Source organism: Globicephala melas, chromosome 12 (genome assembly GCF_963455315.2).
Source record: "Globicephala melas chromosome 12, mGloMel1.2, whole genome shotgun sequence".
Lineage (NCBI taxonomy): Eukaryota > Metazoa > Chordata > Mammalia > Artiodactyla > Delphinidae > Globicephala > Globicephala melas.
In genome coordinates, this window is record NC_083325.1 from 7,840,650 (window position 1) to 7,860,906 (window position 20,257).

The 20,257-nt window shown below is 43.2% G+C and overlaps 2 protein-coding genes across 16 annotated transcripts in view; one reads left to right on the forward strand and one right to left on the reverse strand.

Moving 5' to 3' along the window:
* The window catches only part of REV1 (REV1 DNA directed polymerase), an 84,302-nt gene extending 73,771 nt beyond the window's left edge, over positions 1 to 10,531 (forward strand). For 8 of the 9 annotated variants that reach the window (XM_060309377.2, XM_030838817.3, XM_030838818.3 and 5 more), the window contains 9 exons: positions 3,973 to 4,075; positions 5,387 to 5,552; positions 5,782 to 5,987; positions 7,188 to 7,421; positions 8,107 to 8,227; positions 8,853 to 9,073; positions 9,181 to 9,337; positions 9,621 to 9,723; positions 10,114 to 10,531. In XM_060309377.2, the coding sequence (XP_060165360.1) occupies positions 3,973 to 4,075; positions 5,387 to 5,552; positions 5,782 to 5,987; positions 7,188 to 7,421; positions 8,107 to 8,227; positions 8,853 to 9,073; positions 9,181 to 9,337; positions 9,621 to 9,723; positions 10,114 to 10,225 (1,423 nt within the window). In that variant the 3' untranslated portion in view covers positions 10,226 to 10,531. Of the gene's footprint in view, positions 1 to 3,972; positions 4,076 to 5,386; positions 5,553 to 5,781; positions 5,988 to 7,187; positions 7,422 to 8,106; positions 8,228 to 8,852; positions 9,074 to 9,180; positions 9,338 to 9,620; positions 9,724 to 10,113 lie in introns of those variants that run through there. The other variant, XR_009566166.1, reaches the window with a different exon arrangement.
* Positions 10,157 to 20,257, reverse strand: part of EIF5B (eukaryotic translation initiation factor 5B) — a 68,365-nt gene continuing 58,264 nt past the window's right edge. For 3 of the 7 annotated variants that reach the window (XM_030838810.3, XM_030838815.3, XM_060309375.2), the window contains 10 exons: positions 19,309 to 19,440; positions 18,713 to 18,895; positions 18,407 to 18,568; positions 17,766 to 17,897; positions 16,488 to 16,619; positions 16,304 to 16,380; positions 16,018 to 16,182; positions 14,443 to 14,581; positions 12,543 to 12,704; positions 10,157 to 12,221 (listed from right to left, as the gene is read on the reverse strand). In XM_030838810.3, the coding sequence (XP_030694670.1) occupies positions 12,114 to 12,221; positions 12,543 to 12,704; positions 14,443 to 14,581; positions 16,018 to 16,182; positions 16,304 to 16,380; positions 16,488 to 16,619; positions 17,766 to 17,897; positions 18,407 to 18,568; positions 18,713 to 18,895; positions 19,309 to 19,440 (1,392 nt within the window). In that variant the 3' untranslated portion in view covers positions 10,157 to 12,113. The remainder of the gene's footprint in view (positions 12,222 to 12,542; positions 12,705 to 14,442; positions 14,582 to 16,017; positions 16,183 to 16,303; positions 16,381 to 16,487; positions 16,620 to 17,765; positions 17,898 to 18,406; positions 18,569 to 18,712; positions 18,896 to 19,308; positions 19,441 to 20,257) is intronic. The other 4 variants (XM_060309374.2, XM_030838812.3, XM_060309376.2 and 1 more) reach the window with 2 other exon arrangements.

Below are 20,257 nucleotides of genomic sequence, written 5' to 3' on the forward strand. Positions count from 1 at the left end.
ACACTGGATTTCAAAGTTTTGGTTGATTGACAGATAAAATACAGTGTAGTAGTTTCTTCTTGCTGTCTGTGCATTTTAAAATATCTCACAGTTTCTTAGAACTGTATGTTGTGATGCATTCAGCAGTACCTAGGGGCTCCCTCTGTCTAAGCACAATAAGAAAATCAGCCTTCGTTTAATCCTTTTTGGAAAATCTAGGTATTCCAAAAATCTAAATATAGCATTAAGAAAAACTGGGATTTTAACTGTACTTTATTTCCCCCAATTCAAGGATAATATTCAGCTTTTTCGGTAAGCACATATCTGCTTGCTGTTATTGGTATTTGTTCATTTTTGTCCTAAAGTTTTAAAAAAGTTTTATTTTGAAAAATTTAAACATGTAAGTAGAGAAAACAGTGTAATGAACCCCATGTACCCTTCACCTGATCTCCACAATTGCTGGTGGGCACCTGTACCATCCTTCCTCTCCTTCCCCCTAGTTATTTTGAAGCAAATCTCAGATACAGTATCATTTCTTCCACAGATATTAACACAGGACAGTTCAGAAATCTGCCTGCATTGCTGGCAGTAAAGTATACATTTTGCCATGCACTTAAAATAAATATCTTTGGATGAGACATCATAAGGCATAAATAGCACGTGATTAATTGAAACAAGTGTAATTTTGTAAATGTAATAAGATGTAGATCAATTGTAAGCCATTAATTTAAGCCTAACGTTTTGGTGGTATTGTAACTGCATAAGAAATGCTTTAGGTGAGAGCTTATGAAATATTATAATACTGATCCTGTATTTCCTCTAATTCAGGGGTTGGCAAACTACTTCCTGTGGGCCACATCCAGCCTGTGGCCTGTTTGTACATGATTCATGGGAGCTAAGAATGATTTTTATATAAGAGATTGTAAAAAATGAAGAGTAGGTGAAAGAGACAACAGAGTACAAGCTGTTTTCCATCTGGCCCTTCCCAGAAGTAGTCTGGACCCGTGCTCTAGTCAAACTGAAGTCCTGTGTGGTTTAGGAAACTCAGAAGTGTATAATTATTCTGTAATCTCTTGTAATTGGCCTTAATCAAAAGCTGCATGGCAATCACGTGACTCACAGGCACATTTTGACACTGTCATCGAAACGACAAAGTTTAAGTTGCATAAGCCAAAGAGCCACGTGTAGATTGAGATCTGTGGCTTGATTATCACTTAGGAAAATTTTTCTTACAAGTTTTCCTTTTGGGAAAAGACTTCTTCCTTCTTGGAGTTCTTTTCTGTATATGTGCTTTTAATCTGAATTGTGTGTGTGTATATATATGTATATTATATATATTTAAAAGTGATAAACGAAATTGAAAAGGTCCAATACAGCTTCCAGTCCTTTGCACCTCTCCCCAGCTCCGAGCACCATACTTTTCAACCTTTTTGTGGTTTCTTCTGATATTTACATCCATATTTCTAGATATATACTTAAACTGCTCTTTCTGTCTTGAGTCTTGCAGAACGTTTGCCTGACTTTCTACTGTAGAAGAGGATCTTCTCCCTTCTCTCCTCCACTGCCTGTTGCTCTTCTCCCCAGACGTGTTTCTTTCCTTTGCCCCCAGTCAGGTCGGTGGGTTTTGGTTCAGTCACGCTCCACTGTCCCTTTATTATGACATGTACATAGTGTACATAGCTGGTCCATATTGTCCACTAGGATCACATTTTCTTTCCTCTTGAATATGTTTCTCCTGGAGTTACTGAGTATCTCGTTTTGCTTGCTTTTTTGTGAATTTGCCACTGAGTTTATCCCCAGACTGCCTTCCACTGTGACTGTGTTTTAACACATCAGCAAGTCTGTTACTGTGATCTCTTTTCTTGGAGGCCTTTCTCTTGGGGCCCCCAGCCTGCTACTCCGGTCTGAATTTGTTTAAGACTTGCTGAAAAGTTGGAGTCGTGGGGTGTCCCTTCTCTGTGTTGGATCCCTGTTTTCCTAGATCCCTGGTCTCATATCTTGAGAAGGAATTCATGGGTGTAAACCTGTCTATCCTCATGCCCAGTGGTTTGCTGACTTAAAGGTTATAAACATATCTTAGAAATCATTTTTCCTCATTTAAAGGCTCCATTGTCATCATCTTTTCAGGGTTACTGTTGAGAAGTTCACTGCTCTTCTGATTGCCTGGTCTTTATAGGAGATCTGCTCTTTCTGGAACTTTCAGGATCTTCTCTTTATCACAGGTGTTCTGGGATGGTATCAGTTTGTCTTCGTGCCAGGTACTTTGCCGGTATTAAATTTACCATTTCTATCAATACTAACATTTTACATTGGAGTTTTTGAATTTATTCTTTGGAAGATGCAGAATTATCTCTTACCTCTTAAAATGTTCTTCTACTCCCAGTGTCAGTCTGTTTCTCTGAGTTCCTTTTTTCCTGTTTTGGTTGCTGCCTTTTATATCAGAGATTTTCTTCAAGCATTTATCTGTCTCACAGTTCTTGGCTGTTGTATGTGAACTGCTGAAATGTTGTGGGAGCCTCTGGACTCATAGCGGGACACGCAGACCAGGGGGCTTCACTCTGGGAGGGCGGCTGGAGGGGCTTGGTCTTTGGTTACCACAACCAGCTGGCAGTGTCTGTGGTTCTTCCTGTGACATGTTCCACCCAGGGGGTGGGTGAGAAGATGGACCGGTGACAGCTAGTGTTCTGGTTACTCAGGAGGAGAGGGGTCTGGGTGGAGAAACGGGTGTACTGTGCTGCTTCCGAGCGAGGGGCCTCGCTCGTCCTCTGCTGTGCCTGACCCCCCTGTAGCTTCTCTGTGTCAACATTCCCATCTCTGGGAAGCTGTCCAGGAAGGAGGATGGCCAGCTGTGAGAGCCTGCTTCCCATGTATTCTCTCCCCCTCCTTTCAGACGTATCTGACACCTCTAATTGCTGAGCTCTTCTGAGGTTCTGTAGCATAAATTGGCTTATCTCAAAGTTGGTGCCTTGCTTTAGGCATTTAGCAGGCATTTGAGTATTCTAAATTATGGCTGACATTTTTCCTCTACTCTTGTCTTCTGTCCTTTTTCTATCTTTTAAGAGTTTACACCTTTCAAAAATAATTTCAAGTCCATTTAGTGTTGTTTTGGAAAGAAATGAAGATAAACACGTGTTTAAACCACTATGGCCCACTACAAATCTTGCTTTTAAGTTACTCTCTATTTATCTGTGTGAAATAAATTTAAGGTAATCATTAGGTAACAAACCAATGGAAATTTTTTGCAAATGATTTCCTTAAAGAAATAGGTACTTTTCATAGATAAATAGATAATGTATTCATAGTACTGAGAAAAGAGAGTAAATGTAGTCTTGGGCACCTGATATTGCTGGCACGTTCTCTGGTCCCCCTTGAGGCGTTCTTACAGATGTAGAAATTGCATATTGTAGTCTCTCTGGGTTTTAGACAGGGCGCCACCATACTTCCTTCCTCAGAGGTGTCCACACATTTCTGTATCCGCATGCCCATGTACTGGGCATATTCACATGTTGAAAACAGAGTCAGGAGAATCCGGGAGATTCATCTTTCTCTTCTGAATATTAACCATACCTCAACAAAGATAATCTTGCAACCTAAAACATCTCTGGGAATCTAAAACGTTGTATTTACTGCTCAGGCTTTAGTTGCAACATAATATGCTTATATTTGAATATACATTAACTGAAGTACATTTCTTTAAAACATTTTTCTCAACTTATTTTTGGTTGACCAGCTCTCTGAAAGTCCCAATGTTCTTGATGATTTTTCTTTTCCCACTTGTTGCCAATGTAATTAATTTAGCATTATTGGCTTCCTTGAAGGAAGACTATCTCCTGCTTTTTTAAGGATCATATTTAATACTTTAAAATTTAAACTTTTTGATAACTTGCTTTACAACTTTAACTCTTTAAACCGTTCCATACTACTGAGGTACCAGGGAATACATATGGAATGTAGCTTTTGTTCCTTTAAAAAAGTTAGTTCTATCACTTACAGGACTGTGACTCTTGACCAGGCAACGGATAGTGCAAAAATAATTGGAAGGGCTGCACTAAACATGTTTCATACAATGAAACTCAACATATCGGACATGAGAGGGGTGAGTAGTAACATATTAAAACAGGCTTTTCTGTAATGTTTTTCTTATTTGAGGGTTGATCGGAGGGTGGTCGTGGTGCTGTTCAGGGGGTTTATATGCAGCTTTTGCAGCTCCACTGATGCAATGTAAGAGAAACTGAAAAACGACTTTCTCATCTGAGCTGGTCTCCTTATTTAAGAATTCACATTTGTTCTGAAATCTGTTTTCTGCTTAGAATAGTACGTATCATATCTTGAATTTTTATAGTGCCTTTCTTTTAAACAACCAAAGACCTATCTTAACATGCGTTATTTGCTTCCTGCTCTGGTTCCCGCAGAAGGAGACGGGGCTGGAGGGAGTGTGAAGCTGCAAATGTTTCTTGACCTTTAAGGTTCTTTTTCATCAGAAGTTTGTTCTGATGTCTGATAAACGATGATCTAGAAGGGAGAGTTTACCATGGGCACGTGAGGATGCATGATCAGTGAGAGGGCATCAAAAATGTGAAAGCCTTCATTTTCTTAAAGATTAACCTTTGTAGGTTGTGTGTGAGTAAAGGATGGTTACTCGCTTGGTATGGGTGTTGTGGAAGGATTAAAAAGTCACTAAGCCGGGCTTCCCTGGTGGCGCAGTGGTTGAGAGTCCGCCTGCTGTTGCAGGGGACACGGTCCGGGAAGATCCCACATGCTGCGGGGCGGCTGGGCCCGTGGGCCATGGCCGCTGAGCCTGTGCGTCCGGAGCCTGTGCTCTGCAACGGGAGAGGCCCGTGTACCGCAAAAAAAAAAAAAAAGTCACTAAGCCAACAGTGATGATCCTCCTCCCTGGAGTACTGTCATGGGCAGGGGGCGGTGCTTATCTGTGCGGATACCTGCCGCGTACCCACTGCCCACCCTACCCCCACTCCCGGTTTTTATTGACAAAAATGATAGGTAAAGCAAGGTTGCAAGTAGACGGTCCCCTGGTTAAATTTTGTTCAAGTTTTATTTTAAAAACTTAATTGGGACTTCCCTGGCGGTCCAGTGGTTAGGACTTGGCGCTTTCACTGCCGTGGGCCCGGGTCCAATCCCTGGTCAGGGAACTAAGAGCCCACAGGCCGCACGGCGTGGCCAAAAATAAACAAACACAAAAACTCAATTGATGAGAACTTTAGTGGGTACAGTATTCCACTTTTTTGGAGTTCCTGATTTTGAAGAGATAATGTTTGGGTAGATTAGATACTCTAAAATTGAGAGTAGCTAGTATAGGTAGTATAGAAGTTGTTTTTGTAATAAACTGTATAAAAGGCTGTTTGAATTTAACTTTTTTTCCTAGAAACCTATTTTATTCTGGTTCTAGGTTGGGATTCATGTGAATCAGTTGGTTCCGACTAATCCAAACCCCTCTGCATGTCCCAGTCGCCCAGCAGTTCAGTCAAGCCACTGTCCTGGTGGGTCACACTCTGTCCTTGACCTCCTCCAAGTTCAGAAAGCTAAGAAGCCTACGGAAGAGGAGCACAAGGAAGGTCAGTGCTCGTCAGCGTGGTTCTCGTTTGGAGCTTATACCGTCCGGAGTGGGAAGTTAGTGTACAGGTCGTCCAGCCTTGCTGCCTGTGACTCTCAGAAACACCCTGACATTCTGAATTATGATGAATCAGTAATAAAGCCTTGTCTGTAATGGATTAAAGTGCACCCTTCCTCCCCTCCCTCCCCCTCAGCGAAGAGGCTATTTTACGTCATTTCCTGTGTTTTCAGTATTTCTGGCTGCTATGGATCTGGAAGTTTCATCTGCCTCTAGAACTTGCACTTTCTTGCCATCTCTGTCTTCACATCTGACATCAAGTGTCAGTCCTGTTACTACTAGCAAAGCCGAGTCCTCAGGGAAATGGAATGGTCTACATTCTCCCATCAGTTTAAAATCAAGACTTAACCTGAGTATAGAGGTCCCATCACCTTCCCAGGTATGTATTTATAGTTGTAAATATGATGTCAGTGCAAAAGTAGTTTTACAGTAGGAATGATGTTTTTAAGTTATCAGTACAGCCAAGAAAGGGAGAAAGGGCAGCTTGACAGGGTGGATCATGGTGTTAGTTCCAAATGGGAAACAAGTTCAGGGCAAGATTGCGCTTTTGCAAAGATTTGCGACTCTCGCGGGTTGTAAAACATGGATGAGAAAGCCCGTTCTGTGAACTGCCACTGTCGGCAGCCTCTGGACCTCCCTCTCACAGTTGTGATCACATGGACACAGCTCTGGTCAACAGCACGGCTTTGCTGCTCATTAGTAGAGGCCTTTTGTCAAAGGTTTCTCTTGCATGATTTGCAAACAGTTCTCTCGATAGGGTAAATGATTTTCCTGACACCAGCTATTAATTCCATTGGTGTGGTCTGTAAACGTGGTATGCTGTTGGCATTTTTGCTTCTTGGAAACTTTACATAGCACTTTAAGCTCTGTTGGGAAAATCAGTTTTCTCTGTTCCCCTAAGTGGTGGGATGTGCTGGCTGTGAGGCCAGGGAAAGGGGCGATTGAGAAATGCTTGCACTAGGTCCCTGGTGCTGGCGAGCTACCCCAAAATGGTGGCTCCTAGCGAGGTAAGACTGGCCTACTGGCGTATGGTAATTGCTTGTTTTCAAAGGGATGGATGGGCAGAGGATCCTAGTGTGTAGGCTGGAGAGTTGAGCTTCTAGAATCCCTTTTTCCTAGCTTGCTGCTCAGACGAATATAATTTATATTTGGGGGCAGACAGTCTCCTGTCTGAAAGGTAAACAAGCCTCTGACCCAGGACTCTTGACCTCATCCCAGAAATGGACATGCACCTTAGGCACTGGCCGCTCCCCTGGGCAAAGTTTAAGATTTGAGCTTGACAAGGGCCCGCCTGTCTGTCTGTCTGTTCCTGTGCAGGAGGTTCAGTGAGGAGACATGGCTGAGCTGACCCTGGGGTACCGGCCAGGGGCCTGCCCTTGTCATCTCGAGTCCACACATGACCAGCCAGGCATCAGTGGCAAAAGACCAAGATGTTTCAGAAACGTGCTGGTTTGGGGGTGGCTCTCCTAGCTTGATGATCTGCACCTTGTGTTCACTATCCATGATGTTGCAGTGGAAAGGAAGGTGGGGCATGAACTCTGGAAATGCATCATCTCAGCATCTGTCTGGTGTCTTACAGCTAGATCAGTCTGTCTTGGAAGCGCTTCCACCTGATCTCCGGGAGCAGGTGGAGCAAGTGTGTGCTGCGCAGCAGGGGCAGCCGCCTGGCGACAGGAGGAGAGAGCCCGTAAACGGCTACAGCACAGGGGTGTTGCCACAGCCAGCTGGGACAGTGTTGTTACAAATACCGGAACCTCAAGAATCTAACAGCGATGGGGGAATTAATGTAATAGCCCTTCCAGCATTTTCACAGGTGAATTGAATTGAGGCCCTTCTACCATAGTGTGAATATCCTCGGCCATCTGGCTCCCAGCTCAGGGCACTTCTCTTTTCCTTTTCTCCTTTGCCCCTTAACCTCCCAGTGGCTGACTCCGTCCCTTGGGGGAGGAGGGATGGCCTGTCTCCGCATCACCTGCGGGACACAAACTGACAGAGCAGCCAAGTATGGACAACAGAGGGCAGAGAAGAGGGAGGCTATGGGGTGTGGGCGCTCACAGCTTCCACCCCAAAGACAGAAACACTCTGTTTCATTGGCCTGAGAAGACCCTGGGCCACACTCAAGTGCCAGGGTGAAGATGTGTAACCGTACACTAGGGACAGTAACACAATCAGAGTTTGATGTTTAAGAAAAACATGACATGTGCACCTGTTTTCTTGCGTTTTGCTTCTCATTTCCTACTAGTGCTTCTTGCCCTGGTGGTTCTGCACGGTGTTTTTGTTTTGTTTTTTTAATTAGGTCAATTCACATTCAAAGCTGTATTCCTTATTCTCACCCTATAACCTTGTGAGGATTATTTATGAGCTTTGACACTGAGGACCTAATTCATACAGATCAGAAAAGTATGATTTGAAATAAAGTCTATTTTGTGAAAAATATAAACCAGCCGCCTATATAGAGTCAGCTCAGGTTTGACTTTGAACTTTCTCTTTTCCACCAGGTGGACCCTGAGGTGTTTGCGGCCCTTCCAGCAGAGCTTCAGAAGGAGCTGAAAGCAGCCTACGATCAAAGACAAAGGCAGGGAGAAAACACCCTTCACCCGCAGCAGGCCAGCACATCCGGTAAGCTTTGCAAGTGACACGTAACAGAAGTGAAGATGTGAGACATGAAACTGTTGTTTGATTGTTGTAGTATATATATATGATGGCCCAAGTCTTTAAGCTGTTAGTCATGTTCAGTGCTCTTCACATCAGGGGAACGGAACTAGTACGCAGTACAGGTTAAGAGCTGTCAAGAGTCCTAGGTGGATTTGTATCTGTAGCTTCTTGACTTAAAAGTCTGAACAAGCTATTACCCAGAAATCTTTTGAATTGATTATCTGTCAAGCCAGTTGTCCTTTGAGACCGATCCTTCAGAGGATGTAGGTTTAAAGCCCAGAATGTGAAGATGGTTTCTGAACATGCGTCACAAATACCACATTTAAAATGAAAACAGAATACTGCCCTGCTGAACTGCTGGAAGGAATTCGCCTGTGAGTTTTCATTGACTGCTGCGAGCCCCGTATAGACTAGCAGGTCCCAAATGTCACCAGTAAGTGGCTGAGCAACCCTAGGAAATGCGGGGCCACCTCAGGGAGGCCTGTGCTGTGTGCATGCGTGTGTTCAGGGCTGCTCTTGGGAGGAGGAAGGGGCCCGTGCTGCTCTCCAGGCATGTTGTGTTGAGGATCTTATGTCCATCTTCTTTTAGTGCCAAAGAACCCGCTACTGCAGTTAAAACCAGCAGCGGTGAAAGAAAAGAAAAGAAACAAGAAAAAAAGCTCCATCAGTCCCCCCAGAAAGATTCAGAGCCCTTTGAAAAATATGCTGCTTAACAGTCCTGCAAAAACTCTGCCAGGGGCCTGTGGCAGTCCCCAGAAGTTAGTTGATGGATTTCTAAAACATGAAGGTCCTGCCTCTGAGAAACCTCTGGTAATTTCTTTCATGCTTTTTAAACTTTGACCTTCTCCTTCCATCGGATGTTTATGTACTCGATGTTATGTAAATATAGCACTTTCTATTATTTGTTTTCTTAACAGGGAGAACTCTCTGCTTCCACTTCAGGTGTTGCTGGCCTTTCTGGTTTGCAGCCTGAGCCGTCTGCGTGTGTTAGACCCCCAGCACCCAACCTAGCTGGAGCTGTGGAATTCAGTGATGTGAAGACCTTGCTCAGAGAATGGATAACTACCATTTCAGGTTGGCCTGGCTGGTACTGAGATGTGATGTCCTATGACTACAGAACATGAACTCAGCTCTGCAGAGGAACTATTTTCCTAAATCGAATGAGCGTAAACCAGCCCCCCCCCCCCAACCTTCTGACCTCTGTGGGCGGCTCGGAAAGGTTCCTTACCACAGCCCACTCGTGTGGCAGCTCTGAGTCACTATCGTAGCACATAGTTTCCTTGGTCCCTGCAGATCGCTGCCCTTTCTCCTTCAAAAGCGTAAGTTGGTCCTCATTTGAGATTTCTCCCCTCTCTAGATCCAATGGAAGAAGACATTCTGCAAGTTGTGAAATACTGCACTGATCTAATAGAGGAAAAAGATTTGGAAAAACTGGACCTAGTTATAAAATACATGAAAAGGTAACTACTCGGTGCTTTACCCAAAGGGGAAAAAAAGACAGCATGTCTGTCACCACAGCTACTGCAGGGAGGTGATGAGCGAGCCGTGCCCTTTCTGGCCATCAGTTGCGGTATGGTAACTGCTCTTCAGCATTACTGAAAAGGGAAGCCCTGTATTTTGAATGCCAGAGAAAGAGGTGCCGTAACATTGACTGGGGAGCATAAAACGGTCAAAACGACGAGATTGCTCCTCCTCTCAAGGTTTATAGAGTTTAAACCATAGAAGTACGTTTTTGAGTGTATTTATATAGAGACGTTAAAACCCTTAAACCCTAAATATCAAATATATATGTTAAACAGATTCTTGAAGGAATGGGTCTTTCCTGATCGCTTGTCTCTCCTCACCTGCAGGCTGATGCAGCAGTCGGTGGAGTCGGTTTGGAATATGGCATTTGACTTTATTCTAGACAATGTTCAGGTGGTTTTACAGCAAACCTACGGAAGCACATTGAAAGTTACATGAACGTTACCAGGGAGCCTGCTGCTCTCCGCTAGCTGTGCCATAAGTGCTTGTGAGGTATTTGCAAAGTGCATGATAGTAACGCTCTGAGTTTTATAATTTTAAATTTCTTTTTAAGCCACGTGTTTTTGTACATTTCTTTTCAATAAGTGCCAAATTTGTCAGTATTGCATGTAAATAACTGTGTTAATTCTTTTACTGTAGCATAGATTCTGTTTACAAAATGTTTGTTTATAAAGTTTTATGGATTTTTACAGTGAAGTGTTTACAGTTGTTTAATAAAGAACTGTATGTATATTTTGTACAGGCTCCTTTTTGTGAATCCTTTAGGAAGCAAATCCTGAACTATTACGGTTGGACCGTTACACGCTTCATGCTAAGCTTTGAAATGCCTGAGGGGGCCCAGACTGGTGTTCTACTTGTTCCAAGCAAGGGTAAAGAAAGCTTCCAAATACTCTGATCACGCCTGACCCAAAGCATGAACACAGGAACATGTTAAGAAAATCTTCTTTACTTCTTCCAAGTGGAGGAATTTACATATTTTTGAATTAGAACACACACACAATTGAAGATTAAGTTTTTCCTGGGAAAAATTATGTCCCCCAGATGGTTTAGAGGTTTTGTCTTTGCCTCTACTGGCCCTTGAGAAACTTCAATCATAATGAAGAATGGTCCAGATTTTCAAATGTATATAAAAGTATTTTTCTATGCTATATGTTATGCCATAACACTTTAAAAATAGTTTATAATTCTATGCCAGTGAATACTCAGGAACATTTTTCTTCCAACACCCCACACTGACTTCATTCAACACTGTGCTATAAATAGGTAGTCAGATATTAGGGATCTGCCAGAAGAATTACTCTGATGCTAACAGATCTCTTACCTCAGGGACCCACTTCCCACATTCTTCAGGAAAACCATAAGAAACTAGCTTCAATCAATCAGACTAATATGAAGAAACCACTATGATGCCTCTGTAACAACTCAGTGTTTACACTAAGTCCAAACAGGTAATCAACACCCTATTGATTGTCTCATCAGAAAATGTATGCATGATGGAATTTGCTAGGACAAAATAGACCAAGATGGAGGTATAAGAATTCCTAATGTTAACATGTGCTGGTACACAAGGTATGATAGTTAATAAAAATAGTTTGAGAGAACGAGCTGCACGGGGATGGAGACTCGCAGAAGAGCAGCTACGCTGACATGAAGCCTAGCAGAGCTCGCGGGTCAACGTCTGGGTTCTTTATTGGAGTTCAGAACTGTGCTGATTACAGTGGACTCTCACGACCACACAAGCAGTAAGTGGCAGCCAGTTTTGCTTTACACCGTGGTTTCACACAAAGCAGATAAATACCAGAACGCCTAATCTTCTATCTTAAAAAATTCCTAAGGGCATACGGCAGAAGAACGCATGGGGGGAAAGAAAAAAAAAACCACCACTGTGGGAAGGGTATGCATAAATAAGTATTTCTTACCTCAAAAAAGTCCCAAGTATCAGAAAATCTGCAGAAGCTTGGTTAATCAAATACTGCAGTACTGATTTAATCAGTATAAAATTGAAAGAGCTTTAGATCTGTAATAAAAATCCAAATTTGGGGAAGGGCAACCTTTAAAACAGCAGCCAGTAGAGGAGGACTGGGAAAGGCGTGGACGAGTGCGCAGGCACGCCGGAGCTGTGGGGACGTGTAATCGACCACTGTCAAACCAGTGTAAGTTTCTTGGTTTCTCATGGAAAACATCTTATACGCCTATTTTTTTTCCTTCTATGCTTAATTAGTTCATCAGTTTTCAGATAGGTCCATTCCATTTTTTGCCTTGTTTATCTTGGTAGTATTACAACACCATTTTGCATTTATTCCAATTCCTGACCCGTGTGGAAAAATTAGATGATTTCAAATACTTTCTTCAGCTCCACAATAAGCTGCCAGTCACTCTTCTGCATCTCGTCTCTGAACCAGTCTTTGAGGGCGTCGATGGACTGCCTGCTGATCTGTAAGGCCCAAGGCACACAGTGAACAAAACAATGTAACAAGTGCCAAAGAGGAGCATGTGGCCCTGGAGTTGGTTACCAGATCCTGCTCATCACAGATGGAAAGCTCAGGCAGAAACTGCCAGAGCCTGCCTGCCTGCATTTTCTGGGAGCAGAATGCCAGCACATCTGTTTGCTGGGGATCCGACCTAGAGTCCTAGCGGGCACTCTGTCAGGAGGCCAGGCTACAGGCCAAGCCCTCAGCTCCTGAGTAAAGGCCATCAGAAGAGCCGACGGCCCCCTTTCTTAAAAGGGGCCACTTTTGCTGAGTGAGATACTTACCTTACTGACGATAATATCTGTAGCTTCAAAATGTCTTCCGTACATTTTGGGAGATTCACCAGGGATGGGTTCTATTTTGACACAGACTTCCTGTCCTTTTTTTGCAACATCCACTTGTTTATGGTTTACTTCAATACTTGTTACTATTCCAATGTCAACAAACTGTAAAGTAATAACAGAAACTACGATGTGGGCAGAGGAATCGTGGCAGTCACAGGCGCCCAAACTGGACAACTGATGTAACTGGAGCGAATGAGCCAGCTGCAGAGCCTGGGCCCTGTGCCCCTCTATCACCTTGGTCTCTGGGTCTCTCCGCAGTGTGATTTTTCTCACTGGAGAACTGGGGGTGATACCATCCCACCCCGTCTGCCTTCACAAGATGGCTGTGAGGACAAAAGGAGGTCGCTCGTGTGCTTTGGGACACGTGGAAAGTGCTCTGTCCATCCGACGTGTTTCCACCCTGCCCTTCCACATGACAGCTCCCAGAGTAAGAGAGGCCAGCAGGCACACAAGTTCTGAGTCAGAAATGAGCTTGGGGTGATGGGGATGCAGGCAGAGAGGCAGGGACCCGTTGTGTGGGCCCCGGCGGCCATGCTGAGAACTCTGCTGCTCATTCTGAGGATGCGACCTGACCTCAGTCACAGTCTGGGGAAGGCAACAACAACAACATCCCACTCTGCTGCCTGGGCAGCGAGAGTAAAAACAGGTAACCTGGTTTGGCCGAAGCCACACAGGCGATCACTGCTGTCAGTAAGTGTCCTAGCTTAGCCACTGGCAGAGAAGCATGACTCCTAGAAGCAGTGAGTCACAGCACTCGGAGGACGTCAGGTGCCGTCTCCCACTAAAGGAACCAAGTCTGGGGCAGGGAAAGTCCTAGATGAGCCTGGAGCACCTTACTGCACCACAAAGGAAGAAAGGGCCCCAAGTGCTATGTGCAAGGACACAAGGCAGCTTGAACGGGCTCCCAGTGACCAAACACTGGATAACGGGGGTCTCAAAAAAAACCCGGCGTGTTTCAGATACCTAATGAAAAGGCCGGGGTGGGGGATGGTTCTTTACAGAAGCGTGTGGGAAGGGGGATCACAATACTGCCACCATCCATGTCATAACTACTCAGGCGAGGACTGTCAATGGTGGTTAAAGCCACTGGGAAGCTCACAGGGACTCTCAGTGCTCCAGGTGACTGAGTCAGTACAGCGGGCGAGGATCTGTCTCTGATGGCGATGCTGAGCTGACAGCACCTTCTCTGATCACCCAAGTTTGCACTGCGACAGTGACAACCCGTGTGACAATTCAGAGGCACGCAGGAGCACCTGTGTGCACAGTATCCTTCCCAATCATTCTAACTTGCATCTAGTCACAAGGGAACAACCAGACAAATCCAAGCTGAGAAATCATCTGTGGAACTGCTGTTCTGGACTCTTCTTTAAAAAGAACGGCAGACCGTTCATCACTGAGACTAAAACACTAATAACCAAATGCAGTGCACCTCGAAGGAGCCCTGGGCCAGGTCAGCAAGCAGCGTTACTAAAGACATTTGGGACAATTGGTAAAAAGTGAATGTGAACTGTGAACTACAGGATTTTATGGAATTAATGTTATTTTCTCTTAGCTATGATGCTAGAGGAAAGACATGCGTGTCCATTATACTATTTTTTAAGCTTTCCCCAGACTCAAAACACCAAAAACTTTTGAAGGGCAATAATTCTGCAACTTTCATTACCTGAAGCACTGACACCAGGTGCTTGAGAATCAACACTGATTAAGGAACACTGATACTGAATTTGTATAAATTACAGGAGGTGACAAGCTCTGCTTGATTTCAGTTTTTTATCACTCTTGACTCCCAGAACTGCTTTAAGAGATGACACACTTTCTAAAAAGTACAAACAGAACTTACATTTTTGCTAGGCACGCACATGGGTGTCCCCTGCTTCACCTGGCCTGCTTCCACAGTCACGCCCATCACTATCGGATCTCGAGAATTGAAAATAAACTGAGGCAGAATTTTTATCTTGCAGGGAAATACTGCTATGTGTCTAAAAGGAAAAAAGAAAACCCAAGAATTTTTAAGCTTACAAAATCACTTCGAAGCATAAAAAAGCAAATGCAGGTGAATATGAGGCTTCTTCTCCCCTCAGCTGAGGGCAGCAGGAAGGCCACACATCGGCGCTCAGGGGTCCCTAGGGTGCTGCATCCTCTCTTCATCCTCCTCCCTCCCCTCAAAGCAGCTGCATCACAGGAGCACGTTGGGCCCAGACCAAAGGCTGAGCCCCGCCCCTGAAGATGGAGCTTGAGTGCCTCGGTGGAATCCACCATCAGGTGTGTCCTGGGGCCCGTGTGAGGCCTATTCTGAGGACCACACTGGTATCAAACCACATCCTCCTTTTCTCTACCACGTTCCCAAATCAGTTGATCCAAAAGGACACTATTTCTGTGCTTATGAAGCATATGCTTAGAATGCTTTAATGGTTTGTAGCGTTTTCTTAATCAAATTTCAGTCTTTCCCCTTCAGGTTTCATGATCTAAAGTGAGCACACCTCAATCTAAATCCCAGTATTTACCAGTCTGCTTTTAAAATGTACCTCAGACTGAGCTGTCCCTCCCTCTGGTCACGCTGGTCTGAGCCTCCACCACGTCCTGCCTGGACTACGGGGGCCTCCTGACAGGCTCTAACCAGCAGCCCCCTAAACCCCGCCTGTGGCCTACGGGGTCCTACAGGGTATGGGTACTGCCAGCTTCTCTACCGCAGCTCCTGCCACCCTCCCCGAGGGTCACTGTGGCTGCCTCCACCTCTGAACACGGCCCTGCTGGCCGGCGTTGTCCTTCCACCTGACACCTCCCGGGTGTCTGGGCGGCTCGCTTCACTCTCCCCAGCTGAGCTGCCTCCCCACCACACTATTAACCACAGCTCTCCTCGCCTTATCTAGGCCCTGCCCTGCTTCATCCTGCGCTTATCCCAACTTCTCATGTGTTCTTCACTTGTCTTCCCCTAAGCTCCGAGAGGCAGGGACCTGGTCAGGTCCATTGACAAGGGCTCCCCAGCACCACAGGCTCTGTCAGGTTTGCTCGAGGAATGACACCTGCCAAGGAATGCCTCGCCTCCTTTCTCTTTCTAATTTTCCACACTCTCACGGTGTTACCTCCATTCCATGCAACTCCAGATGAGGAACTCCAGCAAGATAAAGTCCCCAGATGTAGCAACTACTCACCCATTAACGCAACCTAGGTCTGCCAAGTTAAAGAAAATTAAAAACTAAGCAGAAATGTTACAGAGAGGATTCGTTCACACACTGCTGGAGTGTCTCAGGTGGGCCAAATCTGTGGCGTATAACACACCACCTGAGGATGCAGCTTCCGGGAGACGAGCGAGTGCCACGCTTCTGTTGTCTACACACCTGGCTGGTATTTGGAAATCCTCAAATAATCAACTTTATTACCAAAGATCCAAAGTAGGTAAAAATCACCAACTTACTTAAATTCTTCTTGTTTCTGTTTCTTGTAGTCTTGTCTATATTTCGTAAAGGCATCAAATAAATGATAAATAATTTCTGCACTAAAAATTCTAACTCCTAAACCGTCAGCCATTTCTTGCGCATCCCGTTCAATTCTCACATCAAAGGCCAAAATTACTGCATACCTAAAAGGTTAAAACACATCAAAGATCATTCAATGAAACACAGACCATGTCGTAACAGTTCTACTAAAATAAAATAGATAGGCGACATAAAAGCCTTTACAGCAGAAGAGAAATTACTTACTGAGGATCATGTTCCAACATCACCGAAGCCTTCATAACATCTTTTTTATGGACTGGACCAATGTTAATTCCTGCATACTGTAAAAAGGGAGTTTCCTAGTTTAACTGCCTGTGTTGGGTAACAGGAACAGCGCCATAAACTATGCCGACCACTGACTCCCGTGGAGTCGGGTCCCATTACTTACGGGCACTTCTGATGTTTTCAGAAATTCAAGTAGAGCTTCCAAAGATCCCAGTGTAGATGCCTGGACATAGACTCCTTTCTCTTCTAATTTGATAGCATTTAGTGTCTGCTTTAACTCATGGATCAGTTCATCCTTGAAAAAAGATTACATTTGACAAGGTTATAAATACACCTCTATCTCAGCAGCCTAGAATTAAACTGTTCCTGTTTTTGATTAGGTGTTCATCTGAAAATAAGAAACCAAGGCTTAGGACGGGCAAGGCATGGCAGAACCTGTACGGGAAAGGAAGGAGAGATTTGGCGGCCATAACTGAGCTGTATCCCACTTCACCTCTGTCTATGTTAGGTTTACTAATGTCGAAATATGTTTAACCTCTGCACCACTTGGCAGAGTAGATGGGTGAATGAAATGACGTGATAAATAAGAATCCTCTAAATTTAACTAGTACTACATGAATGTAATATGTTACAGTAGCCCAAAGGTATTTAATGATGAAATACCCTAATCTCAGCAGCCCTTTACTCCATCATCACTCCTTTGAAGGTGAAGAGATTTTGACCAGAAATAAGTAAAACAACCATGTCGATGCCATTAAAGATGTACAAGTCCACCCATACTCAAGACTGGCCACAGGGATGCCTGCCCTGTTCTCATAGGCCCTAAGGGGGCCGATTCCCTGGCGACAGTGACTGGGTGCTGCCTAAAGAATAATGGTCCCAGCATAGGACAAGAGCCATGTGCTGGGAACAGTGGTATCTTCTCTTTGGCAAGAGAATAAATATGTCTCAATGTTTGCTTCTGTGAAACTCCGCTGGGCTCATGTGTGCCATCTGTTCCTGAAAATAGGCAAACAGGCTTTAAAATGACTCCTAAAACCTAGTAAGAGATTATTTTAGTTCCATCTATATAGCTGAGTATCTTTAAAAAAAAAAAAAAAGGAATAAACTTCTTCTAGCTTCTGGTTCATTTTTTATTTAAATAAAATGTTCTAACTTGAATATATATAAATTATCATTTATTCATTGATTTCAGGGTTAATTTCTATCATTTCTTTCTACTTACATTTGTCTTCATTGTTCTTTTTCCAGTTTCTTAAGATGCTAATTCATGATTATACAAAGTGAAATAATTTAAAAGCATCAACTGTTTGTTAAGAGACCACCAGGTAAGTCTTCACAAAGACAAAGATGCCCATTTTATTCATCATTCTTAGCGTGTGCTCTACTGACACAAGGTACAACTCAAAACAGCTTTGGAGGAAAAAATAAAATAACTTACTTTAAGAACTGGGATTTCATCTTCTTTATAAGCCACGAGGAGGGGTAAACCAGCCAATGTTTTTTCCAGGTCTTTTCCAAGAATCTTTACCCCCTGAGCTGCTTCTACTTCTTTATGCTTTTCATATTGGTTCTACAGAGATCAAAACATTTGTTATCACGTTTATTTGAAAAGTGGTTAGTGGTAGAAGACGATGTAAGACGATACTGTCATGACCTTGGGACAGGGCAAGATTTCTTTAAACTAGATACAAAAAGCAGTAAGTGCAAATGGAAGACTGATAAATTCAACATTAAAGTTAAATAATTCTGTTTCTCAAGCTACTACAGAATGAGTAAAAAGACAAGTCACAGAACAGAAGGTGCATACAAACCAGTAACATACTAGTAACTAGCTACCAGTGTAGAACGAAAACAATGTACTTTTGATTTTTATGAGAAACTTAGTTGGTAAACAAGGACTTTCACACATCTCTACTCTGATGGATGGTCCCTCCTGTATGAAGACACCTAAAATAAAACCAGTGAAGGGTGTGTGTTGTGTATTAAGCCAGGTGGCTCTTGAAGTGAGGAAACAACCTCAGTAGAATTTTTAAACACTGTGCAAGTCCACACGTGCCAACGCTTACCACCCTGACTTACCTTTACTCTTAACTCCTTCATAGGAGGAGGTAATAGGAGGCCTCGAATCTGAGTGACAATGGGCCCTTCTACTCCGGGAACAATAATTGTATCTCCTTCCTTCAAACGCCCGTTGATCAATATTACATCTATAGTGGTGCCCATTCCTGGGAGAGCCTTAACCTAAGAGACATTTATTGCAAAGGGAGTGAAATATAGGCTACAATGCACCATGTTGAGATTAAATCTAAATTAGTAGACATCCCCACCCAAGAACCCTATTTGGGGGTTGGTGGGGGGAGGAATAAACTGAAAAGCTGACAGTACCTCCATCACCTGTGCTCTCAGCTCTTCACAGTGTGCAAGTCTCTTATTCAACATGGTCTGAGTTAACTCGACAAGAAGGTAGATCAGACTTCCCATGCCATCACCAGTATGTGCAGAGGTAGGTACCAAGGACACAAAAGTGCGGGGATCTTTATTCTCATAAAACAAAGCTGCGTTCAACCCCTAGAGACATAAAAAGCAAAGTCATTCCCACAGGCCGAGTGGTGGAAGGAGGTCTCCAGAACAGAAATGACTAACTAGAAGCTGGATGAATAATGGCTCTTCATTCTGAAAAATCCTCAAAAACACTTAGATCATGTATATCCTGGAGGTATTAACCATATCACAGAAAAGTAGTTTCTTTCCAAGTCAATTTGGTTTTTCAAAGTTAAACATTCAGACTACAAAGAGAGGTCTTGAAATAAAGATTTTAAAAGGAAAAGGGAGAAGGGAAAAGAATGAAAATGCTAATTGCCATTAATAGGGGAACAGAACCAGTATTAATGAAAATAGTGACTTAATTATAAAGACAATGTAAAAGAAGAAAAAATATTCTATGATATAGTCTCTTCGTAAAGAAGGGAAAGCTTTCTTACCTGCTGTGCAAATTCCACAATAATAGCCTTTGCTCGCTCCTCAAATTCATCTCTTGTATTCTTTTTCTGCTTCTTTAAAGTAGCAGCCACATCACAGTCGGGGCTCTTTTTCCAATCATACAACCTATCAATCTGGAAAAGTATTTTTCGTAAGAAACATCTCTAAAGCATTCACAACACTCAGGAAGTTAATTAAGGTTAATTTAAAAGCTCCAGAAAATTCCAAATGCATATCACACATATCTGGAAGAGTATTACTTTCATTGCACCAAAAGCCCCTCAGTCTGCTCAACCGCACCCCCTCTTAAATGTGAAGTGCCACACTGCCTACCAGCCTCCAGCCAGTTCATGGGAGGCTGCCATTTCCTGCAAAAGATGAAAAACTAGAATTATCCTGGGAACATTAACATATGTTGGAATTCCAAAATGGTTATGTTAAGTAGTATGCAGGAAAAAGGATTAATTACAGCCAAGTACCATCACCAGGAAAATGACATGAAAAATATAGAAAATAATCTATTTTCCTTCACTTTTCAAAAGATGATAAATGGGTATAAAGAAGATTATTTAAGAGTAAAAACAAACAAAAAGGCATAATATATTGGCTCATTCTAGGGTGATAATATAAAAAAGCAGACCAATCTGATTGCTATCAAAAAGGAAAATCAGTAAGTAGAAATAGACCCAGAAATGACAATGATGTTATATAATTAGCATACAAGGGCCTTAAAATAGTTATTATAAATATATTCAATGACTTTAAAGGAAAAACATGTAACTTGTAGAGCTAAAAAAATATATATATATATAAAATATGAAATTAAAAATAATAAATCACTGGATGAGCTGAAGCAAATTACATATTGCCAAAGATCAGCAACCTTGAAGATAAAGCAAATAAAAACTATCCCAACCAAAGCAGGTAGAGAAAAAAGGATGGAGAAAAGAA